The sequence below is a fragment of the Ailuropoda melanoleuca genome, chromosome 13 (genome assembly GCF_002007445.2).
Source record: "Ailuropoda melanoleuca isolate Jingjing chromosome 13, ASM200744v2, whole genome shotgun sequence".
In the NCBI taxonomy this organism is placed as follows: Eukaryota; Metazoa; Chordata; class Mammalia; order Carnivora; family Ursidae; genus Ailuropoda; species Ailuropoda melanoleuca.
The window spans coordinates 57,329,726-57,345,445 of record NC_048230.1 but is presented as its reverse complement, the minus strand read 5'-3'; the positions used below and the strand labels follow the sequence as shown (position 1 = coordinate 57,345,445).

The window sequence follows — 15,720 nt, the reverse complement described above, 5'->3', positions numbered from 1 at the left end:
AGCTATATGGCTACGTGCATCCTTTTGACTGATGTATGATATGTTATGCCATCATTTTATTTATCTCTTCCCCTATAGAGGGGCATTGACAAATAGAGTAACAGTGAACATCCCCGTGCATGCAGCCTCCTTGGACACAAGGGTCCGTGAGTCAGCTGCCCAAAGGCCTCCCTCCTCTGCCCACTTCCCATCTCATTGCATCGACAAGGAATAAAGCAGGAATTTCTACTCTCCATCCATGTCACCCTCTGAGAGTCGAAGCCACCAGCATCTCCCTCCTGGACAGCTGCAACAGCCTCCTCACTGTCCCCTGCTTCTACTCCTATGGCCCACCAGCCTGTTCTCCACGCAGGAACTGGAGGGAACCTTTAGAAATGTACCACATCATGTTAATCCTTTACTTAAACCTGCCAGTAACTTTCCACCCCACTCACTGTGCAAAGCTCTTTCCTCAAGTGAGCTTGCCAAGCACACTCATGCTGCTGGACCTCTGCTATGTTTCCGGGGTTTTTTCTGTGCATTTACAAAAATACACACACAGTCACATAGCTTTTATTTTCCAAAAATGAGATAATGCTATGCATTATCAGTGCAACTTGTTCTTTTTAAGATGTCTACAAATCAGACAGGGTCCTGGAGATCCCAGCCAGGACTTTTGGCTTCGGTCTGCCCCTGTCCTGGAGAATATAAACTCTAGGAGAAGAAGGACCGTCTTACTCCCTGTTGTACCTCCAGTGCCCAGGACAATATCTGGCCCAAGGAGGGGTAAGAGGGCAGACCTAGAAATACCCAGGGACGCAGGAACTGTGCTTTCTTCTGGCCCTGTGTCACTGCACAGACACGGGAGTAAAGCCATACTTTAAAAACCTGTTCAGCTTGAAGGGGAGTGTGCTCTCTCAGGAGCCTATAGAGCAGAGAGAACTCTTCTTTCTAAGCCTTTTTCATATTTGAATTCAACAGTTCACCTCCATCCTTGCTTTGCAGCACCATTGTTCTATGGGCCTACTTTTCAACATTTGCGTTTTAGGAGTTCAGAACCATCCCACTCATAATCCGGTGCTCCAGATGGGCTTCTGCATCCGTTAGGGCTAAGGCATAAGGAACGTCAAAAACCTGAGTTGACGTACCAGGTGCCAGTGCTGCCCACTTGGGAAGCCTGCGTGTCTAGCAGCAGGAAGAGGGTTGAGGTAAAGAGCATCTTGAGCAGTTTTTCAGAAACACATTTCCCACCCTCTGCACCTTCCCCACTCCTGCTCCCGCCCCCTGCCCCTGTGTGGTGTTGGATTTGATCAGCAGAGGGTGTGCAGGCCTCTCCTGTTCATTCAGTCACACGATCTGGCAGGATCATGTTCTACTCTCAGCCACTCTCTCTTAACCTGTTTTGTTCTGCTTACTAGATGGCGGTGCTTCCACAGCTAACGATGAGGGGAAAGCTGTTGAGAAATGGAGTCGGGCCTCTGCAGAGCGGCAGGTCTTCCTAGCGCAGTGGTGGTGGCACCATAGACAACCTCAGATCCGTGTGTCACTCTGTGCTTGTAGAGGCAAGGAGATGACAAATTAGGAACGGAAAAGGATAAAGAACAGAATAGCATTTTAAGGAGTCTTTAAGTCAGTAGAAGCAGAGAGTGCCTTAGAATGCGCATATCCTAGAGGGGTTGTGTCAGATGAGTGATTCTTTTAGCTGCTCAACCCTCAGAATAACCTGGACAGCTTAGAGAAAAACACTGATTACCAGGCTGTCCTACAGAAATTCTGATTTGGTAGGTCTGCTTTGAGGTCTGGGAGTCTGTATTTGTAATGGGTTCCCTCAGCTGATTCTGAGTCTCAGCCACGCTTGGAAATCATCTTGCCTCTGACCTTTGACTTCCTTTCCAGCTTTCACATTCTCCATGGTGAAATCCAGGTCCTAAGTGAGACGGCACAGGCCTCTGAAAGGCAGTCCCTGTCCAAGCCAGTCAGTAGCCCAACCAAGAGGACGTGGCCCAAGCAGCCCCCTACTTCTTCAGCCACTGGGTTGACACACATGTTTAATAACATAGGTGCAGAATTGAGTGCCCCCTCCAGCAAAACACGTTATCAGTTGTTCCTTATGTATCTTTCCTCTTAAAAAGAAAAAATATATATATGGTTTGTTAACAGCTCGTGATATAATTCACATACATACAAGTCATCCATTGAAAATGTACAATTCAGTGATTTTTGTACATTGACAGAGTTGTGCAACCATCCCCACGATCTAATTGTAGACCGTCTGGATCACCTCAGAAAGAAAGCCTGGGTTCATCAGCAGTCATTCCCCGTTTTCTTCTAACTCCCCCCACTGCCCCGGCCAACCACCGACTACTTCCTGTCTCCATTGTGTATGGCTTTTAGTCCATCAGTTTTTCACACTAGTGGTTGTGTACCAGTGACTGTTCTACACCTTGCCTATTCCACTGGACAGCCTTTCACCCTCCTGGGGCTCTTCTGCCACGGGAGGCAGGGTGGACACGGCACCCACTGGGTGGCTGTGCTTGCCATGCCCCAGGGGAGCAGAGGGATCTGAGGGAACCAGAAGTTAAGGCCAAGCTTACTGCCTGTCTTTTGCTGACATGGACAGCCGCAGTCCTGGCCAGGCAGAAACTTCTCATCTCTGTTCTTTCTGTATTTAGAAACTCATTGCATATGGGCACATCACCGGCAACGCCCCCGACAGTGGAGCCCCAGGGAAACGGCTCATCGACAGGATCCTTGAAACCATTTGCAACTGTTTTCAGGGCCCTCAGACCGATGAAGGAGTTCAGTTACAAATAATTAAGGTATTTCTGTTTGTTTGCCTGGTCTGGATTTTTGAATAAGAAAACTAGTCTCCCTTGGGCATTGGGATTTCTAATTTACCATGTGTTAGTTGTCTCAGGTGGTGCTGAGCTGGAACGGAAGAGTGAGCATCGCCTAGATCTTTTGTTAAGTGTCAGAATTTATTAGCACAGACTGAGACAAGGAAAGTGGAACCAGGTGTGTTTTCAAAGTAAACAGTTCCACTAATAACAATGTAAATTGCTTGTCAGTTGACTCGGCTTGAAGTCCTCTGGTCTTCTTGAAATTCTGGATTCCCAGTCTGCCATTTCTCAGTGGGTCCTGAATAATCTTAGACCACTCTGCCCCTTGTCCTCTTGTCCTGCCCCCCATTCCATTTCCATTTCTCTGGTCCATTTCTGCTGGCAGAAGTGGTTTGGCATGTGGTAGTACTGTCTGCTTGTTGGGAGAACAGGATCAGGATGGGTGTAGCCAATGTTCCAGATCTTCAGTCCTGACTATCTTAGCTTTGTGCGGGATGGCTCCATGTTAGCCACTCCTGGAGCTCCCTTGAAAACCCTCTAGGGAACTGGGACACTGACTGCCTATCAAAACCTGTATATTTTATGATTAATATAGGTGAGATCGAGTTAAAGCAGTTTCCCTCCTAAGAGAACTGTCTGTATTTTTGGCTTTTAAAAAAGTATATTGATAGAAAGCCCTCTTCAACACAACTTAATTACAGCAAATAATTTGGATTTTATAGTGTTAATAATTATCTTTAAGCTCAGAGCAGTAGGGAGTTATGGTTTGCAGAGCCATCTTAAAATTCACAAAACCAAACCAAAACAAAGCCACACCCTGTAGAAAAGTTTGGCTGTGGGAGGATGGGAGCCAGGTGGATGTTTGTGAAGGTGAAGGTTGTGGATTTTTGTTTTAGGCTCTTCTGACAGCGGTGACATCCCCACACATTGAAATTCATGAGGGCACTATCCTGCAGACAGTCAGGACATGTTACAATATCTATCTGGCCAGCAAAAATCTCATCAATCAAACCACTGCCAAGGCTACCCTCACTCAGATGCTGAACGTCATTTTCACGCGCATGGAAAACCAAGTGGTGAGTGGTGGCGGTCATCAGCTACTGGGGACGCGGCACACCCGATCTGTGAACGGTTTCATCTTAAAGTGCATCCTTTCTTCCACTGAATTCTGTTTTTGTTCTTGCTTTAAAAAGCAGAGAGAGAATCTAGCTTGGGTTTTGGAATCAGCATTCAGAATTTGCTTTGAGTTTGTCGAAAGAGTTCATTTCCTTTTTAAAATGTTATCCTTCTGTTTAAAATGTTATCCTTCAGGCTGGCATACTTTCTGGTCCTTCTCAAAATGCTGGGACCATTTTTTTTCTTTTTTTTTTTTTTTTAAGATTTAGTTATCTCTACACCCAACATGGAGTTTGAACCCACAACCCTGACCTCAAGAGTCACATGCTCCAGAAACTGAGCCAGCCAGGCACCCCAGTGCTGGGAGCATTTAGATTGAATCCCTTTTTTGTTGCCTTGTAGTTGCAGGAGGCCAGAGAATTGGAAAGACCAATCCCGTCAAAACCCCAGTCCCCTGTGATCCAGGCTGCAACAGTGTCCCCAAAATTCAGTCATTTGAAGCAGAGCCAGGCACAGAGCAAACCAACGACTCCTGAAAAGACAGATTTAACCAACGGTGAACATGCCAGGAGTGCTTCTGGAAAAGTGAGCTCAGAGAATGGAGACGCACCCAGAGAAAGAGGCCCATCACTGTCAGGTACACCCTGGACACTGTTCCTTTCCTGCTGTGCGAGGGACCCATCTGTGGCTGAGGGGCAGTTGAAGGGGTCTGGTAACATCTGCAGGAAACCTCTGATAGCAGCTTGTCTATTTCTGGGCCTTCCCCCTTCCCTGTTGCTCGTCTCTTGAGGAGCACAGCCACCAAAGCATGATGTCTAATGTCCTGTGTCAGCTGTGTGGTTTTCTCTAAATAGTCCTTGGAATGCAGCAAGCGTCTACTTCTTGATGTCAGCTTCAGTGCAGTGGCTTCGGTTGGGGGTGTTTATCTCCCAGTAGTTAATTGTTAAGGTAGTTAGTTACTCAGTGTCTGTCTTATCTGCCCTGAGAAGGACAAGGGGACCCCCTCTGTCATGTATACACGGGATCTCTGCTTCTTGCTCCCAGCCCGGCAGCTAGTGGCTGCTCACAGACATCTGTGAAAGGAGCAGGAAGGTGGGAGGGTGGTGGACTTAGAGATGGACAGAGAGATAACTTTGTTTTCTTCTGTGGCGACTTAGTACCTTACGTGTTTTTGTTTGCTTTTTAATTTTTTTTTAATTTTAATTTTTTTTTTTTTTAAAGATTTTATTTTATTTTTTCGACAGAGATAGAGACAGCCAGCGAGAGAGAGAACACAAGTAGGGGGAGTGGGAGGAAGAAGCAGGCTCATAGCAGAAGAGCCCTGATGTGGGGCTCGATCCCATAACGCCGGGATCACACCCTGAGCTGAAGGCAGACGCTTAACCGCTGTGCCACCCAGGTGCCCCTTGTTTGCTTTTTTAAATGAAAGAGACATCCCACACCTGATTATAGTCTTAAAGTAAACAAAACATTAGGCAAGAAATGGCAGATTGGGTTATCATAAGATTATTTCAGAGTGTTTGCATGTTTCCCTGGGCAGTTTGTATGAATCAGTTCTCAAATTCGTATTTTTTTTTTCAGGAATGTACCTTCCCAAATGATTTTTGTGCAGTAATTCTTCACTCTAGCTGCTTGGCCTACATGAAATACCTGACCCGTCTTTCTAGTTTATCTCATCTCTTCTGTCCCTTTATTGACAACAGTGTCCGTTGGTAGTGTGTCCTGTGAGAGGACACACGTGTGAGCAGCTTTTGTTCCTCTGTTATTTATCAGCGTGCTTGGCATACACAGGAACAGACCAAGTGCTGTTGCTGCAAGGTTTTTCTGAATCAGTTTACTCAAGGAAAGAACAAAAGAGAAAGTTGCCACCAAGAGCGGCACATGTCTCCGGGTGAGCACAGAGTTGCTGTCTCCTCAGTCCTGCAGTCCTGTATCTGGGGGAAGGTGCTGAGAAACTCCTGGCCCACCCTCCAGATCTGTCGCTATCTTCGCTTTCCTAAACTCTCGGGGCAAGGACCAGGTTTTTACTGTAACCCTTATCGGGCTGTGGTCAGTCAATAAATATTTAAACACTTGATATGTAGTAAGCATAGCTGTGCAGATAAAAACACAAATCTCTCTAGCTGCATCAGAGTGCTTCCACTACAGCCCATTTTCTGCATGGCAGCCAAAGTGATCTCTTAAAAGCATGAATTAGATCAGAGCCCCCCCCCCCGCTTAAACCCCTTTGGTGATTTCCTATCAGATCCCGTTCAGAGTGGAATCTGTGCCCGCCCTGCCCCATGGCTTCCAAGACCGTGTGTGACCTGGCCCCTGTCTGCCTCTCCGTCTGCTCTTACAGCTCTTTCCCCCTTATTGACGGCACAGTGTGTCTTGAGAGTGCCGTGCTTGCTGTTGGTGCCTTTGCACTTCCTGCCCCCGCCCCCATTTATCTTCAGGTCTCTGAGTTCAAACTGATCACCTTCTCTGCAGCTCCCACATTTCTGCCATATCAGCCTCTTTTATTTTCTTCATAGCACTTATCACTACCTGAGATCACTGAAGAGTTTATGTTCACTTATTCCCAGGCTGAGATCTAGATCACTCTGTTCACCGTTATATTCTCAGCACTGGCATGGTGCCCAGCATTGATGGCAGACACTCAGTAAATACATTTTTTTTGAATGAATGGGGGGAAAAAACTTGACTTCTAAAAGATGGTTTTGCAAAAACACAGTAACTTAAAATTCTGCTATAAAGCAAAGAGTGATTTGCACTGAGTATATCACTGTGGGTTTTGTTGCCAGTACTTGATGCCCCCCACGAGGCTTCTCCCAATAATGTGGGAATCAGATTGCCTGTAAGAATCAAATAGCAAACTCGAAAATAGTGGGTTGGAATGGAAGTGTGCTGTTACCTTTAAAAAGAGCGAGTGGCTTCTGGTTCTCAAGATATGGCTCTAAAGAAAGAACAGGTCCTTCAAAAGAAGGTTGAGCAGCCTTGGAAGCTGAGGAGGAAGGATAGCCCGAGACAGGTGGTGGAGATTTCCATGCAGGGAGATGGTGCTCTAGGCTGGAGTCCAGGCCGTGGAGGCCCACTGAGAGGCCTGGGCTCTAGTGTCTCTGTGATGGAGGGAACACACCCTGCCCTTCTGTGAGGTGTGTCACCGTCATCACCATCCTGGAGCCACCCCTAACCTTCCAGTCACTGTGCCGGCACCATGCTTGCTAACTGGGCACTTGACATGCATTTTCCTATTTATTTGTTTTTATTATTATTATTTTTTTAAGATTTATTTATCTATTTTAGAGCGAGTGCAAGAGCAGGAGAGGGAGAGAGAATCCCAGGCAGACTCTCTGCTGAGTACAGAACCCTACATGGAGCTCGATCCCAGGAACCCGAGATCATGACCTGAGCTGAAATCAAGAGTTGGACGCTTAGGGGCGCCTGGGTAGCGCAGTTGTTAAGCGTCTGCCTTCAGCTCGGCGTGATCCCGGCGTTCCGGGATCGAGTCCCACATTGGGCTCCTCGGCTGGGAGCCTGCTTCTTCCTTTCCCTCTCCCCTGCTGTGTTCCCTCTCTCGCTGGCTGTCTCTCTGTCACATAAATAAATAAAATTAAAAAAAAAAAAAGAGTTGGACACTTAACTGACTGCACCACCCAGGCACCCCTATATTTCCCTATTTAATTTACTGAGAATCCTCCCATGGGCTTCCTGGGATCATTTGCCTTCCAGTGAAATTTGTGTGGATGGAGACAGTTCACCAACAGACTTGAGCATCTTTTTCTCCTTACTAGTTTTTCATCCTAAGTTGATAAATCAACAGTCAGTTCATAAGTCTTATCAGCCTGTCCAAGACAGGGATTAAATTACTCTGTGTAAATTTACAAAATGAGATTTTTGAGCCTGAGACATTCTAGCTTATGCGAATTTGGGGGCACAGCCAGCAGTCTTCCTAGGGGACCCCACCCCATTTGTCCATTCACACTCCTTGTTACCTGGCTGTTCTTGTCATTTTTTTTTTTTTAAACAGCTTTATTGAGATATAATTTGTGTACCGTAAGTTGAGCTTTTTAAAATGTACAATTCAGTTATTTTTAGTACATTCGCAGAGTTGTGCAGTCGTCACCACAGTCAATTTTAGAACATTTTAATTAACACCCAAAAGAAATCCTATGCCCAGAAACTGTCACTTCCCATTTTCTTTTATTTTTTTAAGATCATTTTTAAGATTCTGACTTTTTGACTCCCAACATGTATGAGACATTAGCGTCTTTACGTTTATATAGCTAATGAGTAGCTATTGTAGGTACACAGATACCTGTGTGTTTAGGGATTTCTTAGCTCATTTTTTCTTCTTGTGTCTCATTCTTTAAGGGAAAAAAACAACACAATTCATAAGTATTCTAGAACAGAGCAAATTTATCCTCCTTCAGCCAATATGGAGATTCTGATTGGACAGCCTGGTTTCAGATCATGACTCTCCGGTGTAGTAGCTCTGTGACCTTGAGTGGAATCTTTAACCTCTCTGAGCCTCACAGTCCTCATGTGAAAAATCAGGCCACAGCTAGTACCTTTCTTACAGGTTTGTGAGAATTAAATGAGAGCAGTGTCTGGCGCTTGGACCTATGTGTTTGTTATTATTATTAGCTTTCAAATAAGTTTCCGCTTAAAAAAATGAGTTAAAGAAAAAGAGCAAATAGTTAAGATGGTAATCAGGTGTGAAGGTGGTGAGAATAGTGCGTAGAATAAAGGGAGCCTATTTTCCATGTTAGCAATCCCAGATCCTCTGCTTTAGGAATTTCAGTGTTTTTTGTGGACAAAACAAAAATATGTCTCAGACCAACACTTTATAAAAATAACAAAATGTGCCCCCAGGTCTCCCTCCTTTGTGACACAGCCTTCTTGCAGGGCAGCTCCAGCTCAGGGGTTTACGACCTCTGTGTTAGCTGCTTGATGGACATTTACTTTGCGACAGTAGGTCGCCTAAGTGTTTCTTCCTATGGAGGAACCATGTTGGTGTGTGGCTGGAATGTGACAGCAAACAGCTTTTTTCCCTGATTTTTTTTCCTTTAGTATTCTTGCATATTACCAAGTGCTTGGACATTGGACACAACCAAACCCTAGTTTCTAGGAAACAGGCATGTCACATTTTATTGTCACCATATGTTCACATTTGTTCCAGCCAGTTCCACATCTGCCTCCTCCCACTCTGCTTTTCCCCTAGTGCTGTAGTGTACAGCGTAACAGTTATTATCCCAGCTAGAATGTAAGCGCCGTGAGGATAAGGATCTTTGTTTTAAACAGTGGTGTATTCCACATGCCTGGAACAGTGCCAAACACACAGGCACTGAATTCGTTGATGGAATGAATGAGTGAATGCATCTTACTACCCCAGCTACCCACATCCCCCACGGTCCCCCCCTTCACTGGACAGAAAACAGGGGTGTGGGAGGGTGTGTCTCAGATTCCTTCTATTTTTTCCTGATTATTCTTAGCATGTAACTTTCATCCTCCAGGTTACCTCATGGTTCCAGATGCTGTCACATTCTGCAGGAGGGAGGAAGAGGGTGGGACTCAAAGACTCCCAGCTGAGTCATGCCCCTCCCTAAGGAGCCCATGCAATCCCCAGTAATTTGTGCTTTACCCCTCATTGGCTAGAACTTGGTCACATGGCCACCCTTTCTGCTGGGATGGCCAAGAAATATAGGGACAGCCCCTTCCAAAACAAAATTAGAGCTCTGTAAGGACTCAGGGTATGAGTTAGTAACTGGCGATGCCCACCGCAGGGGTGGGTTCTCCTGCTGGCTAGGGAGGGAATGGCATCAAGGGTTTCTTTTATCTGAACCTATTCAAGGTGACCCTCTTATTTTTCTTAGGGACAGAGTTTGTGAAATAGCCAATCAGTAATGGCCAGGTGGTGAGTGCTGGACATCCTGGGAACCAGCATTATACTCTGAACCTTGCAAGGATTTGGTTTGGTTTGGTTTTCTAACATTTTGACAGCGTGCTTGAAGCTTAAATACAGCAGACCTCTTAGTGGTTCTTCTATCATCCAGGAAGGTCTCTTCTGAGACCTACCCCAGGCTGACACGTCAGCAAGGGAAGCAGAGCGGAGATACTGTGGGGAGTCCTGCTACTTCTGGACCTCTTAGGGGCTCTTCAGCAGCAGCTTCCTCTACGAGAACCTTCTTTTGGAATTAGGGCTTCCTGACTCTCCCACCTCTTCCTCGCCTGAGAATATTTTGATTTTGCACAGGTGCTGTTAGGGATCCAGCCTGTCAAAGAAAATGAGTTAAACACTGTTATTCCTTCAAAAAACGGTGGTCTTGGTGCTGTGTTTTTTTTTTTTTTAAGATTTTATTTATTTATTTGAGCGAGAGCATGAACAGGGAGGGACAGAGGGAGAAGCAGACTCCTGGTCGAGCAGGGACCCCGGTTCATGACCCGAGCCAAAGGTAGATGCTCAACAGACTAAGCCTGTAGAAAAGGACATTTTTTTTCTCTTTAGAATGAAAAATAGTGATGGCTTTAAGTAACCAAAACTGCCTTCTGTGTGCTTAGTGGGAAATTTCTTGTCTGGTTTTTTGTTTGTTTATTTGGGTTTTTTTTGACAGAGAGAGTGGGGGGGGGTGTGGTGGGCAGAGGGAGAGAGAGAATCTCAAGCAGTGCCCAGCGTGGAGCCCAACGTGGGGCTCAATCTCGCAGCCTGAGCCGGAATCAAGAGTTGGACGCTTAACTGACTGAGCCACCCAGATGCCCCTCCTTGGGAAACTTTAATATGGACTTAGTCTCCAGGGCCAGGCAAGTGGCAGAAATGAGAAGGCCTTGGGGTGCCTGGGTGGCTCAGTAGGATAAGGGGCTAACTCTTGATTTCGGCTCAGGTCATGATCTCAGATTCCGGGGATCAAGCCCTGTGTGGGGCTCTGCACTCAGTGGGGAGTCTGCTTCTCTGTCTCTCTCTCTTTCTCTCTCTTCTTCTCCCTCTGCCCCTGCTTTCAGTCATGCATGTGCTCTATGTCTATCTCTCTTTAAAATAAATGTTTTAAAAGGGCATGTGATGTGATGAGCTCTGGGTGTTACATGCAACTAATCAATCATTGAACATTGTATCAAAAACTAATGATATACTATATGTTGGCTATTGAATTTAAATTTAAAAAAAAGAAAGAGAGAAACGAGAGGGCCTCTCTCATGAAGGCATCATGAATGTCTTAGCACAATCATACTCTACGGGCCAAAGAAAAATTAACGTTTGAGTTCTCACTCTTCAAGTACCATTTTAAATGCTTTCCAGGTATTATTTTATTCAATTCGCACAAAGTCCCATGAGGTGAGTGCTGTTGAAATCATCCTTGTTCAGGGAACTGAGGCTTGGAGAGGTGACGTGACATTAGTCCCCACACTGGGAAGTGGCAGAGCAGGGACCTGAGCCAGACACACTGGCTCTGGAGCCTTCACTCTTCCTCACCGTGTTGAAGGCACTTCCACAAGGGAACATTTTCTCTCTGATGTCCTTCAGACACCCAGCCCTGTCAGTGTCCCATTTTGCCCACTCTTGACAGAGACCTGTGTCACTTTCCTGCTCACTGTAATGACACCTGTCCTCAGTGGCAAGGACTAAGGCACCAGGACATCTGTAGAGTTCACGCCTTGGCTAAAGGGGGCAGCTGCTCTTGGTTCCAATCACTGTGGCCTATTGTTGCCAGATTATCTTTTTCTTAATAGAAGCCAGATCTGGATTTTTATGATATGTCTCCCAATTTTTTAAGTGTTTGCAGCTAATTCAAATTAAAACAACAAAACAGAACAGTCCATAAGCACAACCAATGAAACAATCAACAGAGTTTAAATGCATCCTGTGGAGTGGGAGAAACTATTTGCAAACCATATATCTGATAAGGAGTAAATATCCAAAATATACAAGGAACTCCTACAACTCAATAGCAAAAAACAAATAATCCATTGAAAAATGGACAAAGGACCTGAACAGACATTTCTCAAAAGAAGACATACAAATGGCCAACAGATACTTAAAAAGGTACTCAGCTTCACTAATCATCAGGGGAATGCAAATCAAAACCACGAGGAGATATCACCTCACCTCTGTCAGATGACTATTATCAGAAAGATGAAGGACAAGTGCTGGGGAGCATGTGGAAAGAAGGGAGCCCTTGTGCCCTGTTGCAGGAATGTAAATTGGTACGGCCAATATGGAAACAGTACGGAGGTTCCTCAGAAAATTAAAAATAGAACTACTTTGTGATCGAGAAGTCTCATTTCTAGGTATATCTTCAAAGGGAATATAATCAGGATCTTGAGATCATCTGCACTCCCCTGTTCAGCATTATTCACAATAGCCAAGATGTGGAAATGATGTGAATGTCAAAAGATGAATGGATAAAGCGCACACGCACACGCATGCGCACACGCATGCACACACACACGGGAATATTATTCAGCCTTTAAAAAGAAGGACATCCTTCCATTTGTAACAACATGGATGGACCTGAAGGGCATTACGCTAAGTGAAAGAAGCCAGTCATAAAAGGACAAATACTGCATGATTCCACATATACGAGGTGCCTAGAGGAGTCAGATTTGTAGAATGTAGAATGTAGAAGGGTGGTTAGAGAAATGGGGAGATGCTGGTCAGGGTTACAGAGTTTGTTACGTAAGATGCGGAGTTCCAGAGATGTGACATGTAGCAGTGTGACCGTAGTTAACAGTACTGGGCCATAGGCTTGAAATTTGCTGAGTGTCGATCTTACATGTTCTCACCACACACGAAGAAGGAACATAACAGTAGCCGTGTGAGGTGATGGAGTTTTAATTAGCTTGATTGTAGTGACCATTTCACAGTGTACACATACATGAGATCATCGAGTTGTGCACCTTCAGTACATACAGGTCTTCGTTGTCGATTGAACCTCCGTAAAGCTGGGTCGGGGGGGAAGCAGTGCAGAGGCTGCAGAGCGCCTGCTTGCAGACCAGGTGTCCCCAGCAGCCTCCACCTGACAGTCTCTGATGCAGCTCCCCCGGTGACACGCATTCGGCATGCTGGCATGCTCGGGGTGGAATCTATGGTGCAGATGAGCAGCTGTCATCATCCTGGTATTAAATCGTGGCACTGGAGAGTGTTGGACCCGGAAAGGAACTTGGAAATACCCTGTCATATGTAGATGAGATGGTTTTAGGCAGCTTGTTGGTAAACAGTGTTGATTTTCATAGTTACACATTGATTTTAACACGTTCAGAAAATATAATTGGTGCGTGAAGCCTGCGGGCTTGTGAACGTTCTTGCCTGAGGTGAGTCAGCATGAAGAGCGCTGGTAACTGTACATGTGTGACGTACTGATCCTCGTGTTGGTGAAAACAGCAAACATGACGAAGGTGGCCCGAGAGCACCTGAAGCGTGCTCACACACCCATCTAGTCTAAGCCACGTTGTTTAGAAGAAGACGTGGGTGCCGGAGATCATAACCATGGCCGCCCACTTTCCTAACTTCGTTCACATTCTTTTTCACCCTCTAAGAAAAGCATGCAACATCCACATTTTCCACAGAGATTGACTTATCCTTCTAAATAGTTACCGTGGTGGTTTTATTTATCAGTCATTCCTCGTGGAAGCTTCGGGGGAGGGGCAGATAAGTAGTTTGGGTGGGTCCGCTGCTCAGTGGAAATGGAAATACTTTGTACTGCTCTCCAGGACCTTGTGGATCAAACACAGAACTCGTAAAAGTAGGGGCTGGATTGAAAGACCTCATTTGGGAAGAATGTGAAAGCTTACTTTGGTTCTGTTTTATGTGTTGGCCTTTTTGGTCAATGTGATGTTTAAGAAATCACTCGTGTTTACTCTTTAAAGTCTAGTCCAAGACGGTGGACTCGTTCTCCCAGAACAGCTGGTGCCAAAGCTCTTCCATGTAAGCAGTTAACAGTCGACAGAACAATTTGATTTAAAATGCAGTAAATCCTCAGCGACCGCATTAGAAATCTCGTGCTGAGTTCTGGGTTCTGAGTGTGGAGGAAGCGAAGCAGCAGGAGGCGTGTCACTTCCCAAGGCTCTGGGGTGCCCGAGGTGAAGGCACAAGAGAAAGCTCCATCTTTTGCTCTGCTAAGAAGCATAGCTGGGTACAGTCCAGCTCCTGCCTCCAACTTGGGGGTGGTGGAGAGGGCCTTAGGAAGGAAGAGTGATCCACAGAGGGAAACTCAAAGTCATAGCAGATGCTGCCTAAGAGTTTCCAGATTGCACAGGACTTGTTTTCTTTTGGCATAATGAAATTTGGCTTTGGAGAGGACTTGTTTGCCCCGTTTGCCTCCTGAGATGTGACCTCCTTTTCCCCCTTCCTTTGATTTTCTGGGAAATACCCACATGTTCGTGTTTGTGTCTTTGAGTGTGTGTAGGGACTGATGATGGAGCCCAGGAGGTGGTGAAGGAGATCTTAGAAGATGTGGTCACATCTGCTGTTAAAGGTAAGAACCAAGAGCTCAGCCTCTCCTCCTCCTCACTGCTCCCAAAAAGTCCTTGGCCAGTTAATTTTAGTGGTGGAGTACCCACCCCCAGTGAAGTCATGGAAACTGAGTCTGCTCGTATCTGCCTGTCTTTCATGTGGAATTCAGAAATATCTGTGAAAGATATTTCTAAATACCTAAAAAAGAAGAGTCTTTTTAGGGATTAATTTTATTCTCATCGGGGCTGTGTTCAGCACAGTCTGATGATGCTGGAATTGGGTGCTCCACGTGGAAGACAGAGGCCACTCCCAGATATAGCCAGCTTTTTCCAGGAGTGGCTGTGAATCCCGAGGTGGTGCCCATGGCTGCTGAATGTTCATGGCTAGCCACTGATGTGTCAAGGGGACAGTCCCAACATCAGCGCTATCAGATGCACAGGGAAGCTTTGTTCGTTTTGTTAGACTTCATTCATAGCTCCCTCAGTTTTATGGTGTGGTTTCAGTGGAATTAAACTTGTAGAGTCAGAATGACTATTGGCGGAGTTTTTTTTTTCCCCCAAATCTTAGGTAAATGGCTGTGTGTTGAACACTTGGCTCCAGTGTCAATAAACCATTAACGGGTCAAGAAATCATTAATTTAACAAGGGGTTACAATCAGCATTTCTTTCTTTTTTTTTTTTCCTAAGATTTTATTTATTTGAGAGAGCGCATAAGCAGGGGGACAGGCAAAAGGAAGAGGAAGAAGGAGAAGCAGGCTCCCTGCTAAGCAGGGTGCCTGGGGCTCGATCCCAGGACCCGGGATCATGACCTGAGCCCAAGGCAGACACTTAACCAACTGAGCCACCCAGGTGCCCCACAATTGGCATTTCCTAAGCAAGAGAATAAAATGAAAATAGAACACAAACTGCATCACACACGATAACATTAAGCATTATTTCATGAAACGTGTTCTTCAGTTATCATATGCACACATGTACTGGGTCATGATTTTTTTTTTTAAGATTTTATTTATTTGTCAGAGAGAGGTATAGCTAAGAGAGAACACGAGCAGTGGGAGAGGGAGAAGCAGGCTCCACGCTGAGCAGGGATCCTGATGTGGGGCTTGATCCCAGGACCCGGGGATCATGACCTGAGCCAAAGGCAGACACTTAACCAACTGAGCCACCCAGGCATCCCAGGAGTCGTGATTTTTAAAATGTATTTCTTACTGAGGATCACAGTCAAAGGAGTTTGACTCGCTGCTCTAAGCCCTATCCTTTTTTTTTTTTTTTTAAGATTTTATTTATTTATTTGACAGAGAGAGATAGCCAGTGAGAGAGGGAACACAAGCGGGGGGAGTGGGAGAGGAAGAAGCAG

The 15,720-nt window shown here is 45.6% G+C and overlaps 1 protein-coding gene across 2 annotated transcripts in view; it reads left to right on the top strand.

Annotated features, from left to right (window-relative positions):
* ARFGEF2 (ADP ribosylation factor guanine nucleotide exchange factor 2) overlaps nucleotides 1-15,720 on the top strand; it is a 93,323-nt gene that overhangs the window by 18,324 nt on the left and 59,279 nt on the right. The window contains exons 4-7 of one of the 2 annotated variants that reach the window (XM_002912990.4): nucleotides 2,652-2,798; nucleotides 3,716-3,895; nucleotides 4,338-4,572; nucleotides 14,318-14,386. In XM_002912990.4, coding sequence (XP_002913036.1) covers nucleotides 2,652-2,798; nucleotides 3,716-3,895; nucleotides 4,338-4,572; nucleotides 14,318-14,386 — 631 coding nt within the window. Of the gene's footprint in view, nucleotides 1-2,651; nucleotides 2,799-3,715; nucleotides 3,896-4,337; nucleotides 4,573-14,308; nucleotides 14,387-15,720 lie in introns of both variants that reach the window. The other variant, XM_019799774.2, reaches the window with a different exon arrangement.